Source organism: Malus domestica, chromosome 06 (genome assembly GCF_042453785.1).
Source record: "Malus domestica chromosome 06, GDT2T_hap1".
NCBI lineage: Eukaryota > Viridiplantae > Streptophyta > Magnoliopsida > Rosales > Rosaceae > Malus > Malus domestica.
Genome location: NC_091666.1, coordinates 18,501,873 through 18,521,762, shown reverse-complemented (window position 1 = coordinate 18,521,762; position 19,890 = coordinate 18,501,873). Strand labels below are relative to the sequence as shown.

Sequence of the window (19,890 nt, the reverse complement as noted above, 5' to 3'; positions counted from 1 at the left end):
ATTTAATACGACCTAAACACTCATTTGGCATTATGTCGCCCTTTTATTTGTCTGATACATAGCTTGCTCTTTTTGATTGCACGTCAACATGCATGCCAATATGCGCTAATTATTTTGTTGTAATTTGCAATCTTTACTAATCATTCCAAACACAGTTGTCTTCTTTCGTTAGTGGACACCCTGGATTTCACAGCGCTTCCTATGATATGCTCGTACTCCTAATGCCTGTGTATGGAGTATGATGAGGAAAATTTGTTTCATTCACAACATTATTTAATATTTATTTGTCCCATGCACGTACTACTCTACTTACTTTTCATATGACTCCATCATAATCATGTATAAAGACCATTTTTTAATTTTAGTTACTTTCTTCTCAACTAGGGCAAAAATATGACCACCGTATACAATTCCCGAAAGAAAAAAAAAAATCATGTCATTAAGGCATTTTATTCTTGTTTTGATTGGAAGATCCCAAAAGTAATCTAAATTTGTTGTCTGCTAATACTTTTACATGCGCGCTAAGTTGGACATTAAGGAAAGAATCAAGGGAAATTAAAAATAAATGAATGTGGTGTCAGCAAGCAAAAGTTGATGTTGATGTAACTGAGTGTAGCTTCAAATATTTTTAGTAAAAATAGTATATTTATAAAAGTCGACGTTGATGTAACTGAGTTTAGGCATTAATCTGGTGCAAGAAAATCAAATTTTGTTTTATAGTTAGAAAAAGAGGACCCAAATATCAGGAGAACAACCTGGTGAAGACTGGGGAATACGAAAAACCTTGCACAACCGGCAAGGAGAAGCCAAAATTAAGAAAAACCCAAGAAGAGACAGAGATCTTCACATGAACAAAAAAAAAATAGAGAGAGAGAGAGATATATTTTCACGTAGATACGGGGTAGAGGTCCGGGTTTATTATCTCGATTGATTTCAGGGAAAGAAAGTCGGGAAATCTCCATTGAATCGGAAGGGGGAAGGCTGATGGTCTCCGGTGCTTGTGCTTTTGGTACAAAGGCGAAAGAGATTCTAAATGACATTTTGTTTTCTTGTACATGCAAGTACTACTAATTATCCACCTTATTTTTCTACCCGCCTTATGATGACTTGTCATCTATATTTTTAGTATAGGTTCGTGAGAAAATATGACAAATGATGAGTAGCAAAGAAAACACTCTTTCTAACTATTAAAGAATTCATCAATATTTTCTTGTAGCTGACAGCGTATATGAAATAGAATTCAAAAGCGGTGAAAGATGGGATTTACATAAATAAATTAATAAGAGGCATGCAGGGGATTCTATGTTGTATCATTACCTTGCCATTAGACATGTTTTGTATGATGAGCATGGATTTATTTGTATCAGCGTTATGCCTCTTAAATTAATTAATTAAAGGGATAACTTGATATAGATTCAATTTTGTGAGTCATTAGTAGGATTAGTCCATTTCATTGAAATAGGTCCAATAATTGAGATTCCACGTATGCTTATTTGTGGTTTGTACCATATTTACCCCTTAGGCTTATGAATTGTAGTAAATACACATAATTTCTTAATTATGGAATTATTTGTGGTTTAACTAATCCCTTAATTGTAGGATTAGTTATAGCCATATAATCACCTCAACCCCAGTCCATTTCATCCCTCCTATTTTCCTTCTTCCAAACAATTCCCTCTTAGATCATGGAATCAATCCTTCTCTTTTTTGTCACTTCTTTTCATGGGTGATATTTTTGTGTTCTTCCCTCCAAATTCGTTCCTTTAATGGAGGTATATTATATCATATTTATATTTCTATGTTCCGCCATGTAGGTTCCCAGCATTTTTCTTCCATTATAATAGGTAGTTTATTTTTGTTTTGCAGGTAGATTATATATGCTTTGTAGGTGTAAAGCATCTTTCTTCCTATATAATAGGTAGTTACTAGATTATATCGGTTTTGTTTTCTTCATAAATAGTAGGTAGTTACTAGATAATATTTTAGTTTGAGTATTTAAATATTCAAAATTTAAAAACTGAATAAATGATTAAAAAAATTAAAGAAATTAAATATTTTTATCTGAAGGGGCAAAATTGATATCAAAATATGTAATTAGATAACTGGACTCAGTCCAAAAACATTTAGACCTAGATCTAAAAGCCCCTTAATTAAATTCGGGAGTGCTTCTCTTTCTAGTTTGTTCGAAGAGATACCCAGTGCAAATCCTATCTCCACGTAAAAAACATGAAAACAAAATAACATCATATTCAAAGAAAAATCATACACTCCACAACCGTTATTAATGTTTAGTTGAATAATTGACGCGCATAGAATCTCAAGAATATGCATAATTTGTTTCATTAATTTCAAATGAGTAATGCTATTTAGCACATATTCATTACTGATACACCCTTTAATATGGATGCGTCTTATTTACAATGGTATACTGTTAACAATGAGGTCGGAAGCATTATTAATTTCAAATAGATGTATATATAGGGGCCATCTCCATCAAATAAACCATGATCATTTCTTTCCCTCCTTCTCTTCTTTTTTCTCCTCCTTCTCTTCTTTCGCTGGACCAACTGATACTATATCTATTTTGCCTATTTTCTTCAGCTTTTTGGCTATTGCAATAGTGTCCATCTCTCCTACGACCGTAAGCTTCTGCTCCTTCAAATCAGCTGCAATTGAGTCAACCCCTGTTTATCAACAAACAATTGGTCATTCTGCAAAGTGATCTCATTAGTACAGGACAAAGGGATTGCAATATCCGCATGGATATAGATAACAATGGGAGGTCGCCTCGATTGGGCGCATTAGCAAACCCTACCAGAAACTGCCCCCAGCCTATTCCCAGCTAAATTTAATAAACTACAAAATAAAGCGTCTTGCTCCAAGTAAGAGCAGGTGCATAAATAAATTAAAAGAGACTTGGAAAAATTAGATAAAAAACCGTATAGGTCAGCAACGGCCTCTATGGCTTTCTGCTTTGTCTTCTCGTCATCCATAGTCATGATCCTCACCACAACTTTCTACAAAAACACAACATTGGAAATAAAATTGAATCTTAATTTCCTTCACATGCAACTCACATGCAACTAGTATATAAGTTGAAAACAATAGTACGTATCATAACGCGTGAACGAAAAAGTAGCTGTCAAACTAGAATATATTGTTATTTTCCAACAATATATACTATTAAGATGAGAAGAATAATAAAGACTTGACAGTACCTGAGCCATATTGTCTTCACAGTTCTGAAGCTATGGAGTTTTAGTCAGACAAACAGTAATCTAGAGAGAGAAAGTGTAAGCTATCGAAGAAGAATAAGGAAATAGAATCTGAGAGAAAATGAGAGTGTTATTACCTTAATATCCAAATGATACACACTTGATTTATATGGTAATAATAACAAAACACCTAGACTCTATACTATTACAAAATTACCCCTTATCTAACTCACTTAACACTAATGTGACACGTGTTGTTGTGTTATTATATTGAACCTTAATGTAGAACGAGGGTTATGGTTTTAAAGAGCACCCTACAAGAAACCAAAGATCTAACTTCAAAACTTGTGTTTCAACGAGGTGAGTCACTTAGTACTACGGTTTAATAGTATTGTTCTTCACCTATAAGTGAGAGGTCTTAGGTTCAATTCTCGCCAAAAGTGAATTTGAACCACATTATTATTAGCTCATTGTGAGGCTAATCTCACTCTCTCCTTTTAGTGTAGATAATATCTGTTGACCCTAAAAACTACCAAGCCTATGTGGCGCGCAGGCCGAGTAATCTATAAGCTAACTACGTCCTTCGGTGAATGCGGGGCGTGCCAACTCGTCGGTCGAGCTCGGCCGAGGAGTAAATTTGTTGATGTTGCGTTGGGTGCGCGGCTGACTTCTGCGTCTTGCGATTGCGACCGAGAAAGGAACACGTCTCGGCCTCTTGGGCTCTCGAACCTGAAGACAAGGTTACTATTCTTACGAAGTTCACGAATCGCCATCGTCGGATTCGGCCACAGTGATGTTATTCGTCAGTGTAAACTCTCGCCAAATCGACACCAAAGTGTAAGGGCACAAATACTCAAAGCGAATATAAGTCTTAATAATGAACGTGGTTCGGTTGTCTGAATGCCGAACTCTAAATCCCACTTGGGAGTATCCAATCATAAAATAACTCGGCGTGCAATGCGCCGAGCTCAATAAACTGTAACACCTCACTTCGCCGAGAAGGCTAATGAGATGACCTCAATCAATAAGGATTCGGAAATCCTTCTCGACCGAGACTTGGATAGGTAACCAGCCGTCCTCGCCGCAGTGCTGTTGATGCCAACGGAAGATACTGCGAGACCGACTGATTCTACGATGACAGAGCTATCTATGTCGACTTAAGATATCACCGGTTGCTTTCACAGTGCTGCTGATGCCAACGGAAGATGTGTCAGCGAAAAAAAAGAAAATAAAAATCTCAAAGTTGTTGAGAGAGTTTGCGCAGGGCAGTTGTGTGTTAAATTGGAGGGGCTTTGAATGATGCACAACCTCCTCTATTTATAACATTGGATACCTTTAAAGCCAAGTTAAAACCCTACTCGGACTAGGTCTTCTTCTCTTGATCAAACACAAACTCGACCAATCCTATTTTCACTATAATTGTGAACCTAGTCCTTTATCAAGCCGGATTCTTTTCCGGGTTATTGATCTTGCCGAGACTCCTCATTGCACCAGGATTCGACTCGTCTTGCGGTATGGCATAATCGACCCGGATTTGGAAGCCCACGACCTAACCGGTCCAGAACTAACTGATCCCTGAGAACCGAATCCTGTCGTAAGGCCTTCTGGGCTGAGAATAATTCTATACTCGGCCCAAACTAATATTTTGGGCCCAAACATTGCCCCCTCGCTTCTGAGGTCCTCGGCCTGAATTCTTTGGTTGAGTTTTGACCTTGAAGAAGCGAATCTATCACTTAGAACCCAAGTACTCTATTTCCAAGGCGCATTTATTGAGCACGATTGCACGATCTTGATCTTGCTGACCAAAACACCACGTGGCATCCTTTAACACGGCCAATCCCTAATAATGACATCTAAGGCGTGCGGCTCCCTGAATTGTCGTGCCATCATGACATTATTGCTGAACATGACCATGCTACCTCAATCCGTGAGCCTTTCGTCATCGTGCAGACTCCAAAACTTCTTTGGCCCTATATCTCGCAGCCACACGCAATCGTGCACCCCCAAAACCTGAGACCCTCGGTCTTCTCAACTGCATTTCTTGAATGTCCATAATGATTAGAGATTTCTTCGGTCAATTTTACCCTTTATTTTGAATTTCGAATGATTGCCCTTCCTTCCATAATTCTATAAATACCGAAATTCTCTCATTTGTACTTCACGCTTTTAAATTTTCTGAAATTTCTTGCCATCATTCTCCAATGCATTTCTTCCTTCCGGGTCTTCGTTCTTCAATCTTTAACCCAGAAAGTTCTTTTCTTGTCATCCCTTCAACCATTCACCATGGCCTCCTTTATCTCTAAGCTTTCTAAGGAGTGTGACCAATGCCAGAAAATCATCGATCGGAGTTCAATCAAAACCATCAGATTTGAGAGCGACATGAGCACCCGTCATCAAATCTTGGGTCCTCTCTTTAAGGCGGCAGTGCCATCGACCATCACTGGACTTCTCCAGGAGCACTGCCTATCACCCTTGCTACAAGGGTTCAACTGGTCGAAGTGGGATGTGGCGAGGCCTCAAGGCTCTTGGCCCTCGACCACTACAACCTGGGCCGCCTGGGTTGTATGAATGGAAAAGCTCTTCGACGAGCAATGGAAAGCCCTAGGCATCTACGACGCCATTCACCTTTCGTCCATAGAGGTCATTTTGGACAAGGAGCTCTTCCTAGCGGCTTTATGCTTCTGGTGTTCGGCCACTAACACCATGGTCATCCCTCTCGGCCCCATTGGCCCCACCATCCTCGACCTTACTGCCATCTTGGGGACTTCCCCGACTGGAATCCCAGTCCACTCTGCCTTCCCTGGGTACCCGTCGAACCTTAATTTAAAGGCGCTCTTCGACAAATGGGCCCTTGATACGCTAAGCAATGAAAGCCAAACACCCTTGAAGGAAGAGGTCCACAAGCTTCATAAGAACTTCTTCAACTACAACACCCTTTACCTCCATTTTGTCGGCCGAGGAGAAGAGGCTCAGTGAAAAGGAGAACACGAGGCGTTCCTCTTCTATTGGTACAACAAATTTATTTGTTGTACCAAATCTAACAAGTGTTTGGTCGAGAATATGCCAGTGGCCGAAGCCCTAGCTAGCGGTCATACTCTAGCACTCAGCCCGGCCATTCTCGCCCACCTTCTACGCTGCTTGGCCGAGACGACCTTGGATAAGGTCGATCCGCAGTAGAATGGTCCCCTCTGGGTCTTCCAACTCTGGTTGTAGGTCTACTTTGCTCCTCTTCGGCCGACGATTACTGATTTCTCGCCTACTAAAGCGCTCGGCCCTCAACTAGCTTTTCAGCCAATCCCCCCTCACCAAGCCGAAGAAGTGTTCAGATACTTTTTCGCTCTCGACGACCTTTCTAATGACGAGTTCTTGATCTGTCGTCGTTGAGAATACCCTTCGTCGATCAGACTTCCTACAACAGCATGGGGTGCGGACGAAGATGCTAACCTTCTTCAATCTTGGGGGTCTTTCGTACTTGCCCGTGACCTACCTCTCGGCTGTGAGGGTCGCCGAGCGAGTTGGGAAGTGTATCATCCCAACTTCCTCGCTCGGCAGCTTGGATATCTCCAAGGTTGTCCAGTCCCTCTTCTTTCCTCAAGGTCGGTCCTAAGCCGCGGACGTGAACCTGGCTCTTCAGAGAAGGAATGCTCCGACGCCAAAAGGGAGTTCCAGGAGCGGTGCTAGAAATTCCGCCTTCGACCAGCCACTCTAGAGACTCTTTGTACTGACACCTTCAGTGACTGGTGGGAACAGTATACCCATCAGTTTTTTGGTGTTCCGGTTGAAACCGTTTTGAATAAACTCTTCGGTGGTCGACCTAAGAAGGCTTCTGCCCCCCAAGCCCAAGGTAACGGTTTACTTCTGCCTTTTTCCTTCAACCTTGAACTACTGATCTGCTTTGCTGATTTGCTTTTACTTTCTCAGGTAGCCGGTCGTTGAAAAAAGTGGTGGTGGTTACTGCGGCTGCGGCCGAGAGAAAATCGATCGTCTCTAAGAAAGCAAAGACTGCTGCGTAGGCCTTGCTGAGCAAACGGCCTCGTTGAGAAGCCAAGCCGACCACCAAACCTTCTCGGCCTGCCAAAAAGATTAAAAAGCTGGCGAAGAAAGGAGAACGGGAGATTCATGTCATTTCTAGTCAAACTACGGGAACGACGACTCCCAGCGTTTCCCCTTCTCCCCCCATCGCCCAAGCCTTGATCGAGAAACGGCCAAGTCCGGGCGAAGAAATAGTCCAAACACGGCCTGTTTCTGAGGTTGGTAAACCAGTTGTTGTTCCACCGGTCGAGGCTGCACCTATCCTGGAAAAGGCAGTCTCTGCGATCGAGAGAACTTCCCCTGCAAATCCAAAACCCTCGATCTTTGTTCTGGAAGAGAGTGGGGGGAGCGACGAAGCTTCACTGGTGAGTCGCCCTCGTTCCCGCCGTTAACCTCCTCCTATGTCCGAGGTGGCTGCCCAAGTCGGCCCTCTTACGGCTGACCGTGGCAAACGACCTGCCGGAGAGCCAGCAGCAGCGATAGAAATACCCGCTCCTCCACAGGACCAGGACCTCAATCCTGCGTCCGAAGCGGCTGTCCCGGTCGACCCTTCTACGGCCGACCGTGGCAAACGACCTACTAGAGAGCCAGAGGCGACGGTGGAAACGCCCGTTCATCCTCAGGACCAGAACCTCGATATTCTTCCGTAGGAAGCCACTTCGGCCTTCGTAAGTACCTTCTACCACTTTTCCTTGATTATTTTTCTGTTATAGAACTCTAAACCAGGAAAATACTAACTGTCAGGTGCCTGTACACTCTTTTCATCAAAAATTCTATGCACCGAAGGGTGTTATCTATGTCTCTTGGCCATCTCAGTGGCCATCGAACGTAGATAACCTCCATCGGCCGCGTGAGCTGAGAAGCAATCTAAGATACTGGGCTCGACCATTAAGTTCTTTAGGTTCGAGCAACGATCCTAAAGACATGGCCGAAGTCTCCTCTCGGCAGGTTAAAAAACAAAACCTTCTTGTTATCTTTTTATGATTTCCTTGAGCTTAACTTGATTTTGTGTGCAGGCTTCATGGGAAGTCGAATTTAAAGCCCTCTTCTCCAGCACTACTGGAGGGGCTGTCCTTCGGCCACCACAACTGAAGCTACTGATTCAACTGCTCTAGCTTGGTTGCGAGAGGTCTTGTCTCTTTCGGCGTCGTAAGTACTCGAACGCAAAGGTCTTGATTTGCTCGGTGCATGTCTAAACGACATCGGAGCTGATGGTCAACTGAACGGCGAGGCTATCATTCAGGCGTCGTCTGCCTTGGAACGGGTTCGGGAGACCTTTAGTATCTTCGAGAACGCTCTGAAGGCCGAACAAGACCTGCAAGCTGCCACAGCCGTCCAAGATACTCTCCGTCCAAAGATTGATGCTTTAAAGGCAAAAGGAAAGTCCTTGGTCGACCTCGATCGTCAAATGGTCGAATTGGCGAAACGAAGGTCAGCCATTGCTTCCGAGCTTGCTAAGGACTTTGAGTCGGGCGGCAAAGCTTGTTTAACCGAGTATGCGGCGAGCACAAAATGGGTTGAGTAGTTAAAAATGGACAAGAAGAACCGGCAGGCCGAGGTCATAATGGGCAAGGTGCTGTGGTTGGAGCTGAAGGCCCTTCTCGGCACTCTTCTTCCTTCTTCGCCTTGAATGTATTTAAATGTAAACTGATCGACTTATTCAATTTGTATATACTCTTCTCGATCTTAATGAACTGATTTTCTATTCCCGCATTTCCCATGTGACCGGATAGTATTTCCTCAAAAACTTCCCATTGATTGGTAGTTTGTGAACTAAATTGGTCTGGTCTCTAAGATGATATGCCCCTTTGCCGTATATTTTATGTACAACATACGGCCCTTCCCAATTTGGCGACCATTTGCCGAACCTAGGGTCCTTTAGTCCTACTGGCAACACCGTTTGCCAAACCAATTCTCCCTCGCCAAATGTTTTCTGTCATACCTTTTGGTTATAGGCTCACTCGGCAATCCGTTTTTGTGCCACCAGTAAGTTATAAGCATCAAGTCGCGCTTCCTCTAAATCTTCTAACTCCTGTCTCATGGACTGATTATATTCGACGCTGAACAAACTACTTTGTTCAATTAGTCGCAGTGAATTTATGCTTAACTCGACTGGTAACATTGCATCGTGACTGTAAGTTAGTGCATACGGGGTTGTTCCAGTCGCCGATCTGGGTGATGTTCGATATGCCCACAAAGCGTCATTCAACTTTAAATGCCACATGCCTGGCCTTTCCTTTATTATTTTCTCGAGAATACCGATCAACACTTTATTACTTGCCTCGGCCTGCCCATTTGCTTGTGGATAATACGGTGTAGATTGTTCAAGTCCAATTTTCAAACTTGCCGTATATTCTCTAAACCTCTCAGCTGTAAAGATTGTGCCATTATTAGTTATAATCGTTTCTGGTACACTGAATCTGGTCACAATGTGTTCTTCCACAAAGTCGCAAACTTCTTTAGACGTTAGCTCGGCATATGATTTAGCTTCGACCCACTTAGTGAAGTAATCGGTTGCTACCAGTATCCATGCGTGCTTGGCAGCCCCGGAAGATGGTGTGATTTTACCGATTACGTCCATGGCCCATCCTCTAAACGGCCATGGTTTAGTGACCGAATGTAATGACTCGGCTGGGACCCGCTGTATAGGACCATGAATCTGACACTGTATGCACCCTCGTGCGAACTCGATACAATCCTTCAATATTCTTGGCCAAAAATAACCGTGTCGTCGAAGCAACCACCGTATTTTACGTCCGGACTGATGAGCTCCGCAAACCCCTTCATGGACTTCTGTGATTGCTTGAGCACTCTCTTGGGGGCCCAGGCATAGCAGTAATAGACTATCCTCACCCTTTCGGTATAACTCGTTTTGGTACGTGACATAGTTTGTGGCATGAACTCTTGTCTTGCGACTATGTTTGCCATTGGGGTTGTCAATATACTGCTTAATGGGTTTTCTCCAGTCATCTGGTATTGCCTTGACGGTGCAAACCTCTATAGGGTCTTGTCGGTCTAGCAACGAAGGTAAGGATATGACTCTGGTGCGTATCACGTTGTCGCGTCGGAGGACATGCTGGCTAACCAAGGCCGGGTATAGCTGTCGTAACACCGGTATTTCTCCGCCTAGCTTACCCCCCAGGAGTTGTGCACCAGAGGCGATTTGAGTCAATTCATCCACGTCGGTATTATGGATCCGGGAAATATGCTCAAATGTAATACCGTCGAAAAATTCGGCCAAATAGCTGGCGACCATATGGTAGGTACAACTCATGCAGCGGAAAGACCCATTAAGTTGGTTAAGCACAAGTTCGGAGTCACCGAGGATTAGGGCACGGGTGGCCCGTAAGTCATGAAAGATGCCAAGGCCGATGATAAGGGCTTCGTATTCGGCCTGATTATTTGTGCAGTCAAAATCCAGCTTGAGCGAAAAATACCAACGATCGTGGTTAGGGGATTGAATGACGATTCCAACGCCGGCCGAGGATGAAGTACTTGAGCCGTCAAAGTACATCATCCAGTAGTTATCGCGTGTTTCAACCATGCCGATTTCGACGTTGGTGTCCCCAAAACCATAGGGGGAAGGGTGTTGAGCGAGGAAGTAAGCCAATGCCTGGCCTTTAACAGCTTTCTGGGGCACGTATTGCAAGCTAAACTCGGATAACGCCATTGTCCATTTCCCAATACGGCCTTTTACAATTGGTTGGGTGAGCATGTACCGGATGACGTCGGTCTAGGCAATGACTTGTGTAACCGATGGGAGCATGTAATGCCGAAGCTTGGAAGCGGCGAAGAAAACGACGAAACAGAGCTTCTCAACGGCAGAATAATTGATCTCCGGTTGATTAAGATTTCGACTGAGGTAAAAAATAGCCTTCTCTCGTCCGGCATCATTGTCTTGGGCGAGGAGGCAGCCGATGGACTCTTCGGCCCCCGAGATATATAACTTGAGAGGCTTACCGCGTTGGGGTGGAACAAGGACAGGTGGTGTCGTGAGGGAGACTTTGATTTGCGTAAACGCCGCCTGATGCTCGTCTTTCCACTCAAATTTATCTGAGTCCTTAAGTTTCAAAGCGTAGAGAACGCTTTCATTTTACCCGCCGAGTTAGCTATAAATCGACGGAGAAAATTTATCTTACCGAGTAAGGACTGCAGTTGTTTCTTGGTCATCGGGGGTTGAGCATTGATGATTGCGTGTGCTTTATTTTCATCTACCTCAATCCCATGGTGATGCACGAGGAAACCGAGAAAATTACCAGCCGACACACCGAATGCACATTTGGCAGGATTCATTTTGAGGTTGTGTCGACGCATACAGATGAAAGCCTGTCGGAGATCGTCTAGATGTGTCTGCAAGCGTTTAGATTTAATGACAACATCGTCAATGTAGACTTCGACGATGGTTCCAATTAAATCATGAAATATGGTGTTCATTGCCCTTTGGTAAGTGGCGCCGGCGTTCTTAAGGCCGAATGGCATGACAACCCATTCGTAAGTGTCGAGTGCCCTCGGGCAGCGAAAAGCAGTCTTGTGCACATCGGCTTCGGCAATGAAAATTTGGTTGTACCCAGCATGTCCATCCATAAAGGATAAGATCGCATGATTTGCTGCAGCATCAATTAACAAATCCGAAATCGGCATTGTATACTCATCTTTGGGAGTTGCCAGATTCAGATTTCTGAAGTCGATGCAAATGCGCAATGTACCACTTTTCTTTAAAACGGAAACGATATTAGCCAACCATTCAACGTATCGAGCTGTCCTAATGAACCCTGCTTTCAAAAGCCGAACTAGTTCATCCTTGATTCCGAGTTGCACTTCGGTCGAGAATCGATAAGGTGGTTGATGGAAAGGTTTACATCCAGGTTTAATACGTAACTCATGCTCGACGAGAGTGCGATCTAAGCCAGGCATTTCATGGTAGCTCCAAGCAAAACAATCTTTGAATTCCTTAAGCAAGGCATGAAGTTCAGCTTTCATAGGTTGAGGAAGTAAATCACTAACAAATAAAGGCCATGGGTCATCGGCAGTCCCAACATTAATTTCTTCCAAGGGATGTTTGACTTGGGGCTGATTGTCTTCGATCTCGGCCGAGGCGGCTTGAATTTTTTCAAGAGATAAGACATGACCATTATCTCCTTCGGCGAGGAACTCAGCGAGGTTAACGCCCGAATTTGATTGTTTAGATATAGTATACCAATGAGCCAGCAGTCATTCCATAGTAGATGAAACCGCGGCTCGATGTTTTTCCTGATCGGTGTCAAACATCAGGATCGGGGATGAAGTTAGCTAAACCGAGTCTCGCCAAATCCTGGTGGACAGTTTCGGCGCCAACCTCGATAGCTTTTTGAACAAAAATTCGAGTTGGCCGTCCTTCATCATTGAAACCCTATAGGGTGATATAGCCGACGTGATCATCATAATATCGTGCTTAGATCATGTTAGCCTCGAAGGGTTGATTATCGACCGGGTGAACAATGACCGATTTGCCGTCCCAAAAGACGAGCACTTGATATAATGATGAAGGAATACAGCTGGTTTGATGAATCCAGTCTCGACCGAGCAATGCATTATACTCGGTCTTAGAGTCGACAATGAAAAAAACGGTCATGTGATTACGGCCGGTAATATTTACTACTACCAGAAGTACCCCTTTGGTTTGGGATTTGTCTCCGACAAAACTGCTCATCGTGATCCCAGACGGAATAAGTTCGTCATTGGAGCGACATAAGGCCTTCATGATGTTTGCAGGCATGATATTGACGGTGGCTCCACAGTCGACGAAAACTTTGGAGACTAGATACCCTTCGATATGAGCCGTTACATACAATGGCTTCAAATAATGAAGTTTGGCCGATGATGAACGAGGAAACAATTCGGCCAAAACTGCTTTCAAACTATCATCTTTTGTTGTTGACTCGACTTGAGCAATAGTTACAAAATCAATATGACCGGCTTCCTCGGTAACTACATCACCATCGAGGAAATTCGGTTGAGCTATGCTTGACTGAAAATCAGCAGGCAAAACATGGACCATACTGATTTCCATGTTATCCAGGACTGACGAGCCCATCGGGTTATGATCCTCTTCGCTAGCCTCGTCTCTTTCCTGGTTGGCGATTGCGGCATCCGCTTCCGTCAGAGTTGGACGAAGAGACTATTCTGCTCCTTCTTCAATGGTTTGGTCCCACTGTGTCTCTTTAGCAGCCTGTTGGTTCTGCGTAAGTGCCTCAGGTGAGCCTGAGATCGAAAGTGTGCTTGGTGCCAGGATCCGAACTTGCTCCTGGTACTGTATACGAGCATCCCTGGTGTCGAGATATGCATCCAGCCGTGCGACACGTGCTATTTCATCGGCCGTAAGGCCGAAGAGAGAAACAGTCGAAAATACTTCGAAGTGATATCGTAAATACTGAAGGTCCTCCATTGAAAAAGGAAGGTCGGCTGCATCGATATCAGTGTATGGGTCGACTTTAAAACCAAGGACACGAGCTTCTCGTATGTGCTGGAACCTAGCTTTCAATCCTGGGTCTGAGGTATTCTGAATGATTCGCTCGGCATCTGGGCAAGTTAGGACAAGATCGATTGTGTCTTGACATGCTTTCGGCAAACCATACAAATTGTTGGCCGAATGTTTTTTATGAAACTCTCGCATATATTCCAAGGCCTCCCCGAGGAATGGTGGATGTAAATTCCGTCGAATTTTGATCAAAGGTTCTCGTGTGGCTGGCGGGGTTAATTTACTTTCAGCTTCTTGCCTGAAATGCTCGAGACATGCCTTCATCTCCCCGGGCCGAAGAAGAAGTTTAATCCATTTATCAGCCTCTTCAAACGTGGTTTCAATATCTTAATTGACCAGCCGTTTCCCTTGAACCAATTCTGTCATAATCGTTGGAGGTGGTTGTTCATCGTTGTTGGCAATTGTGTCCTTCGGCCACCATTTAGGGATCGAAGTTTCTTGGGCTGCCCGTCGGCGGGCCATGCAATCTATTCTTTGGTGCCGACGTTTCTGGGATTTGGACAGTGCGGTGTAGACGCCTTTCGAAGAGTGATATGTATACTAACGTTGGTCTTTAGGTTCGGGAGGTTTGAAAGTTTTTTGGCTCTGCGATGATTCCGAGCTGCTAGAGTTACGTATATAGTAGTCCTCGTCATAAAACGAAGCATCAAAATCGAGGCGTCGTCTGACTGAAGGTGTCTCTTCCATACTCACTTTAGGACCGAACCTATCAAAAACCCCTTGATGTTGGCCTGCGTTGGTCACCTTTTGCTGGGTTATGGCTGAAGGTTGTTCCATTATAGGCGGAGAGGACTTTTCCTTTGGCTCGATGTTGACCTTTGCTTTACATTTACTACATAAAACCGTCGTCCCACTGTCTTCATCAGTGCTGTAATCTGTCATAGGCTTGACAATAGCGGGTCCCGTTAAAGCTGTAGGTGGTTCGTTTGAACAAAAATCAGCCATGAAACGTGGCCGAGAGTTCTGATTCTGAAAGCGTTGCGTCGTAACAGCTTCGGCTTTCCTTTTTCCTTTGTCTTTAGGTAGGCACGCATCTACCATATTTACTGTTGCCGTGGGGAATGGGTCAGTATCAACGCTCATCTTCTTCTCTGGAAATCTCAGTTTGCCATTATCAATCCAGCTTTGGACGTTGTCTCGAAACACGACGTAATTATTTGTCGTATGTTTGCTTGAATTATGGTATTTGCAATATATCTTTCCTTTAAGCTCTTCGGCCTTTGGAATGTTATGTCCAGGCCGAAGTTTAATGATCTTTGCTAATAACAATTGATCAAAAATTGCATCAGCCTTTGTAATATAAAAAGTATATACCTTTGACGTTTTCATTGTTTCTTCATGGGCCGAGCGGGTCTTGGCTTCCTTAGAGTCAATTTGAGTCAGTGCCTTGCAAACGTATGGCTTATCTATGATTATCTCGGCTGCATCCACGCTAACACATTCACCTTCGGCCGATGCATAACTGACAGTGGGATTTTTGTAAATCGTCCCTCTGGACGGAGCTTTCGAGATCTTCTCTTCATGGAGCAAATAATCATATTGCTCCACATGCTGGGCTAGTTCATACATATCCCGAAAATTTACCCCCAAGAATTTCTTTTTGTATTCTACGTCAAGACCATTCAGAGCAAGTCTGACGAACTCGACTTCAAGGAGAGGTACTCGGCACCAATTCCTGGCTGATTTAAATCTGGTAAGATAATCCATTGGTGATTCGTCGGATGCTTGAGCCATCCTTGCTAACGAGGATAATGACACTTTCATTCCTAGCTGATAAAACTGCTCATGAAATTTCTCGACCAACTCCTCCCAGCTCTGGACAAAATTCGACGGAAGGTTGATATACCGAGCAAATGCTGAACCGATCAGCAAAAAATTGAACAGTTACAGCTTGTGAAAGTCGCTATTGGCATCTCCGCATTGCGCGGTGAAACGAGCCACATGTTCCAACGAGGATAAGGATGATTCTCCGGCGAAAAGGCCAAAATCTGGGATTTTGAAACCTCTAAGGTACTCAAACTGTTCCACATAAGCCGGATACGGATGTATAAATTTAGGGAACTTCGGCCCTTTCTTTATTGCCGAATCGATCATCCGTTGGACCTTAGTCATATCGATGGGTGTTGCTTCCACTCTCTGGTCGGATCCGTCTGACCTACTGTTCGATCCTCCTCCTCTCTCCAAGTTAATTGGTTTGAGCCGAGCAGGGATTGACTCGGCTGGTGCACTTGGTAATAGATTATTTCTCGGTGGTAAATTCTGGGCAAGATCGAAAGTCCTACCGTCACTGACCTTACTAACCAGTATTTCGAGTAATCTGGTTTGTGCCTCACTGGTATTGCGTATCATGTCATGAAGTTTATCGATTCCTCGACTAAACGTCTGTTCAACCGTTCGAGATTGCTTGTCAAGCCGTTTTCGAATAAACGACCTTGTTGGTGGATCAGATCCTTCACCACCATCCTCGTCATAATCCTCTATTATCCCTTCATTGAGAACGCAGGTATTCCTGTCGGGGATTTCAAGACTGCGAAACTGACCGCCGAGACTAACTTCCCTTTCTCGGCGAGTCGCGCTCGTGGACTCAGGTGTTACGGTGCTGATGGGATTCTGCGCCTGTGGCACACTGTGTCCTATATTCTGAACTGGTACATCAGCTGTTGATTTTCCCATAGCTGTTTTCTTTTTTACCGATCGTGTTTCAATTGGCATGAACTTCGTAGTTTAGCACTGGGTCCCACTGGGCGTGCCAAAATGTTGACCCTAAAAACTATCAAGCCTCCGTGGCGCACAGGCCGAGTAATCCTAACTAAGTCCTTCGGTGAATGCAAGGCGTGCCAACTCTTCGGTCAAGCTCGACCGAGGAGTAAATTTGTTGATGTTGTGTTGGGTGCGCGGCTGACTTCTGCGTCTTGCGATTGCGGTCGAGAAAGGAACACGTCTCGGCATCTTGGGCTCTCGAACCTGAAGACAAGATTACTATTCTTACGAAGTTCATGAATTGCCGTCGTCGGATTCGGCCACAGTGATGTTATTCGTCAGAGTAAACTCTCGCCGAATCGACACCAAAGTGTAAGGGCACAAATACTCAAAGCGAATATAAGTCTTAATAGTGAACGTGGTTCGACCGTCTGAATGTCTAACTCTAAATCCCACTTTGGAGTATCCAATCATAAAATAACTCGGCGTGCAATGCGCCGAGCTCAATAAACTGTAACACCTCACTTCGCCGAGAAGGCTAATGAGATGACCTCAATCAATAAGGATTCGGAATCCTTCTCGACCGAGACTTGGATAGGTAACCAACCGTCCTCGCCGCAGTGCTGTTGATGCCAACGGAAGATACTGCGAGACCGGCTGATTCTACGATGACAGAGCTATCTATGCCGACTTAAGATATCACCGATTGCTTTCACAGTGCTGTTGATGCCAACGGAAGATGTGTCAGCGAAAAAAAGAAAATAAAAATCTCAAAGTTGTTGAGAGAGTTTGCGCAGGGCAGTTGTGTGTTGAATTGGAGGGGCTTTGAATGATGCACAGCCTCCTCTATTTATAGCATTGGATACCTTTAAAGCCAAGTTAAAACCCTACTCGGACCAGGTCTTCTTCTCCTAATCAAACACCAACTCGACCAGTCCTATTTTCACTCTAATTATGAACCTAGTCCTTTATCGAGCCGGATTCGTTTCCGGGTTATTGATTTTGCCGAGACTCCTCATTGCACCAGGATTCGACTCGTCTTGCGGTATGGCATAATCGACCCGGATTTGGAAGCCCACGACCTAACCGGTCCAAAACTAACTGATCCCTGAGAACCGAATCATGTCGTAAGGCTTTCTGGGCCGAGAATAATTCTATACTCGGCCCAAACTAATATTTTGGGCCCAAACAATATCGTTTGTTAAAAAAATAAGGTGAAAGGACGATCGATGTTCATATATACAGAAAAATCATGTGGCACTACAAAAAAAAAATACATTGTTCAGAAGAAAAAATTTTGTCCCACAAACTCAGAGTTTGTCACTTTAGATTTTGCCCGACAAACATTCGTCTGGCAAAGTTCATTGTGCGAAGCTCGTTGCATTAAATTTTGCCTTACAAAAATTAGAAACCGTTGGGCAATAGAATTTTGCCCATCAAATCTTCCGACCACCCTTTCCTCGAGCAAAATTTCGTTGACCAATTTTGCTCCACAAACAATACATGCCTGACCAAAATCTTTCATTCGCCAGAGTTTAAATTTACGAAGAAAAAAATATATATAAGATAACCAATGAAAATTTCATTGGTAAGTTTTATAATTGAACAAACAAACAAAAAATATTGCCCGACAATGACCTTTGGCGCAAACATTTTCTAATATTTAAAAAATGACATAAATTATAAAAAAAATTATGCATACAGTACACTTTTAATACTAAATTGTATATTGAGACAACACTTTTTAAATATTTTAAGGAGAGACAAAAAATTAGGGTAAATTACACTTTACCTCAGGTTTGAGGTCTATAATAACCTCATACAATATCTTCAAAACATTTCACTTTCATATCTCAAGTACTATTTTATTTCAATATAATACATCTATTACATTTTTCATCCATTAATCTGTGAAGAGCTAGCGTGGCTACCACATTTGTGCCACGTGGCAAATATTATTATTTTTTATATATTAAAGTATTATAATAATTTACCCTATTAAAAAAAATAAATAAAATAAAATAAAAACTTAAAACCCAGAATCTCATTCCCCCGACCACCTCCCTCTCCTCCACTCTCTGCACCTCCCTCGCAAACCCCCACCCCCACTCTCTTCACCTCCTCTCCTCCACTCTCTGTACCAGCTTTAAGCAAGTTCATACCGAGATTCCGACGATTACCCACTTCTTGCCTTCGGATTCCATGCCTCCGTCCACCACCTGGGACTTCTTCTAAAAACCCATGTCTCAATTTCTAAAGAAATTGTTATTTTCTTCGCTGAAATTGAGCCAAAACAGAGCAAAAAAAAAGGTAGGATTTTGATGCGAGAATCAGAATAAATCTAGGGAAAAAAAAAGGGTTTTGATCTGGGAATCGGAACAAACCAAGAGAACAAGCTCAAAGAATCGGAGAGAGAAATGAATGAGCTAAGGGATTTCTGGGAAATGGGTTTCTGGGGGTGGGAGGGGAGGTGGGGTGGAGGGTTGCGAGGGAGGTAAGGCTTTTGGGTTTTCAGTTTTTATTTTTTTTTATTTTTTATTTTTTTTAATAGGGTAAATTATTATAATATTTTAATGTATAAAAAAAAATTGCCCCATGGCACAAAGTTGGCAGCCACGTGGCACAAATGTGGCAGCCATGTCAGTTCTTAACGGATCAATGGCTGAAAAATGTAACAGATGTATTATATTGAAATAAAATAGTACTTGAGGTATGAAAGTAAAATATTTTGAAGATGTTGTATGAGGTTGCAATAGACCTCAAAGCTAAGGTGGCAAAATATAATTTACCCCAAAAATTAATACATGTGAAATATGTCATCATTGGCTATTTTTTAAGTTACAAAAATATCCTTTATTAACATAGATGTTAACATTACAATCATTCATATTCTAACCTACATTTTCTACCCAAACCTAAACGCCAACACCCCACAAAATAACATAACATTCATCAAACCCCATGCCCGCGTAGCCATACTCCATTCCATCCGTACATAAACATTCATCATAGGCGATTGGGGTCAATGAGATTTGGGAATTTTTTTTATTAATAATGGGTATATAAAAAGGAAAGGTACTTTTTGATTATTTTTTTATATGAACAATGTTCAGATAATGCATTCTTGATTTTGCCTCCACATATAGTAATCAACATTTCAAAGTGTTGCTTTGTTTTTTTTTTTTAATCATTTTTCAAAAGCTTACATAAAGTCATCAATAAGACAGAACTTAGTTATTATGTGAATGCTAAGTTAAATTATTCCAGGATTGTGATTGTGTTCAAGAGAGCAATGCTCAGACAAAATCAGAAGTAGATGAAATAACGGAATACAAAGGTACAAGAAGATAAATATGACTCGGTCATGCTTGAGTCTTCCTTTGTTTGGCTTACTACTACAACAGCTCTTCTCTAACCCTCTTCATC

The 19,890-nt window shown here is 43.0% G+C and overlaps 2 protein-coding genes across 2 annotated transcripts; both read right to left on the bottom strand.

The window, feature by feature from the left end:
- Positions 1-2,315: 2,315 nt before the first annotated feature.
- On the bottom strand, positions 2,316-3,366 carry LOC103443610 (heavy metal-associated isoprenylated plant protein 39-like). Its single transcript, XM_008382487.3, has 3 exons — positions 3,219-3,366; positions 2,939-3,017; positions 2,316-2,684 (listed from the first exon to the last, which is right to left on the bottom strand). The coding sequence occupies exons 1-3, from the start codon at positions 3,225-3,227 to the stop codon at positions 2,509-2,511; spliced, it is 264 nt and encodes an 87-aa protein (XP_008380709.1). The 5' UTR covers positions 3,228-3,366; the 3' UTR covers positions 2,316-2,508.
- A 5,838-nt stretch (positions 3,367-9,204) lies between these two features.
- LOC139196846 (uncharacterized) lies at positions 9,205-10,917 on the bottom strand. Its single transcript, XM_070823190.1, has one exon. It carries the CDS (start codon positions 10,915-10,917, stop codon positions 9,205-9,207), a length of 1,713 nt encoding a protein of 570 aa, XP_070679291.1.
- Positions 10,918-19,890: the final 8,973 nt, after the last annotated feature.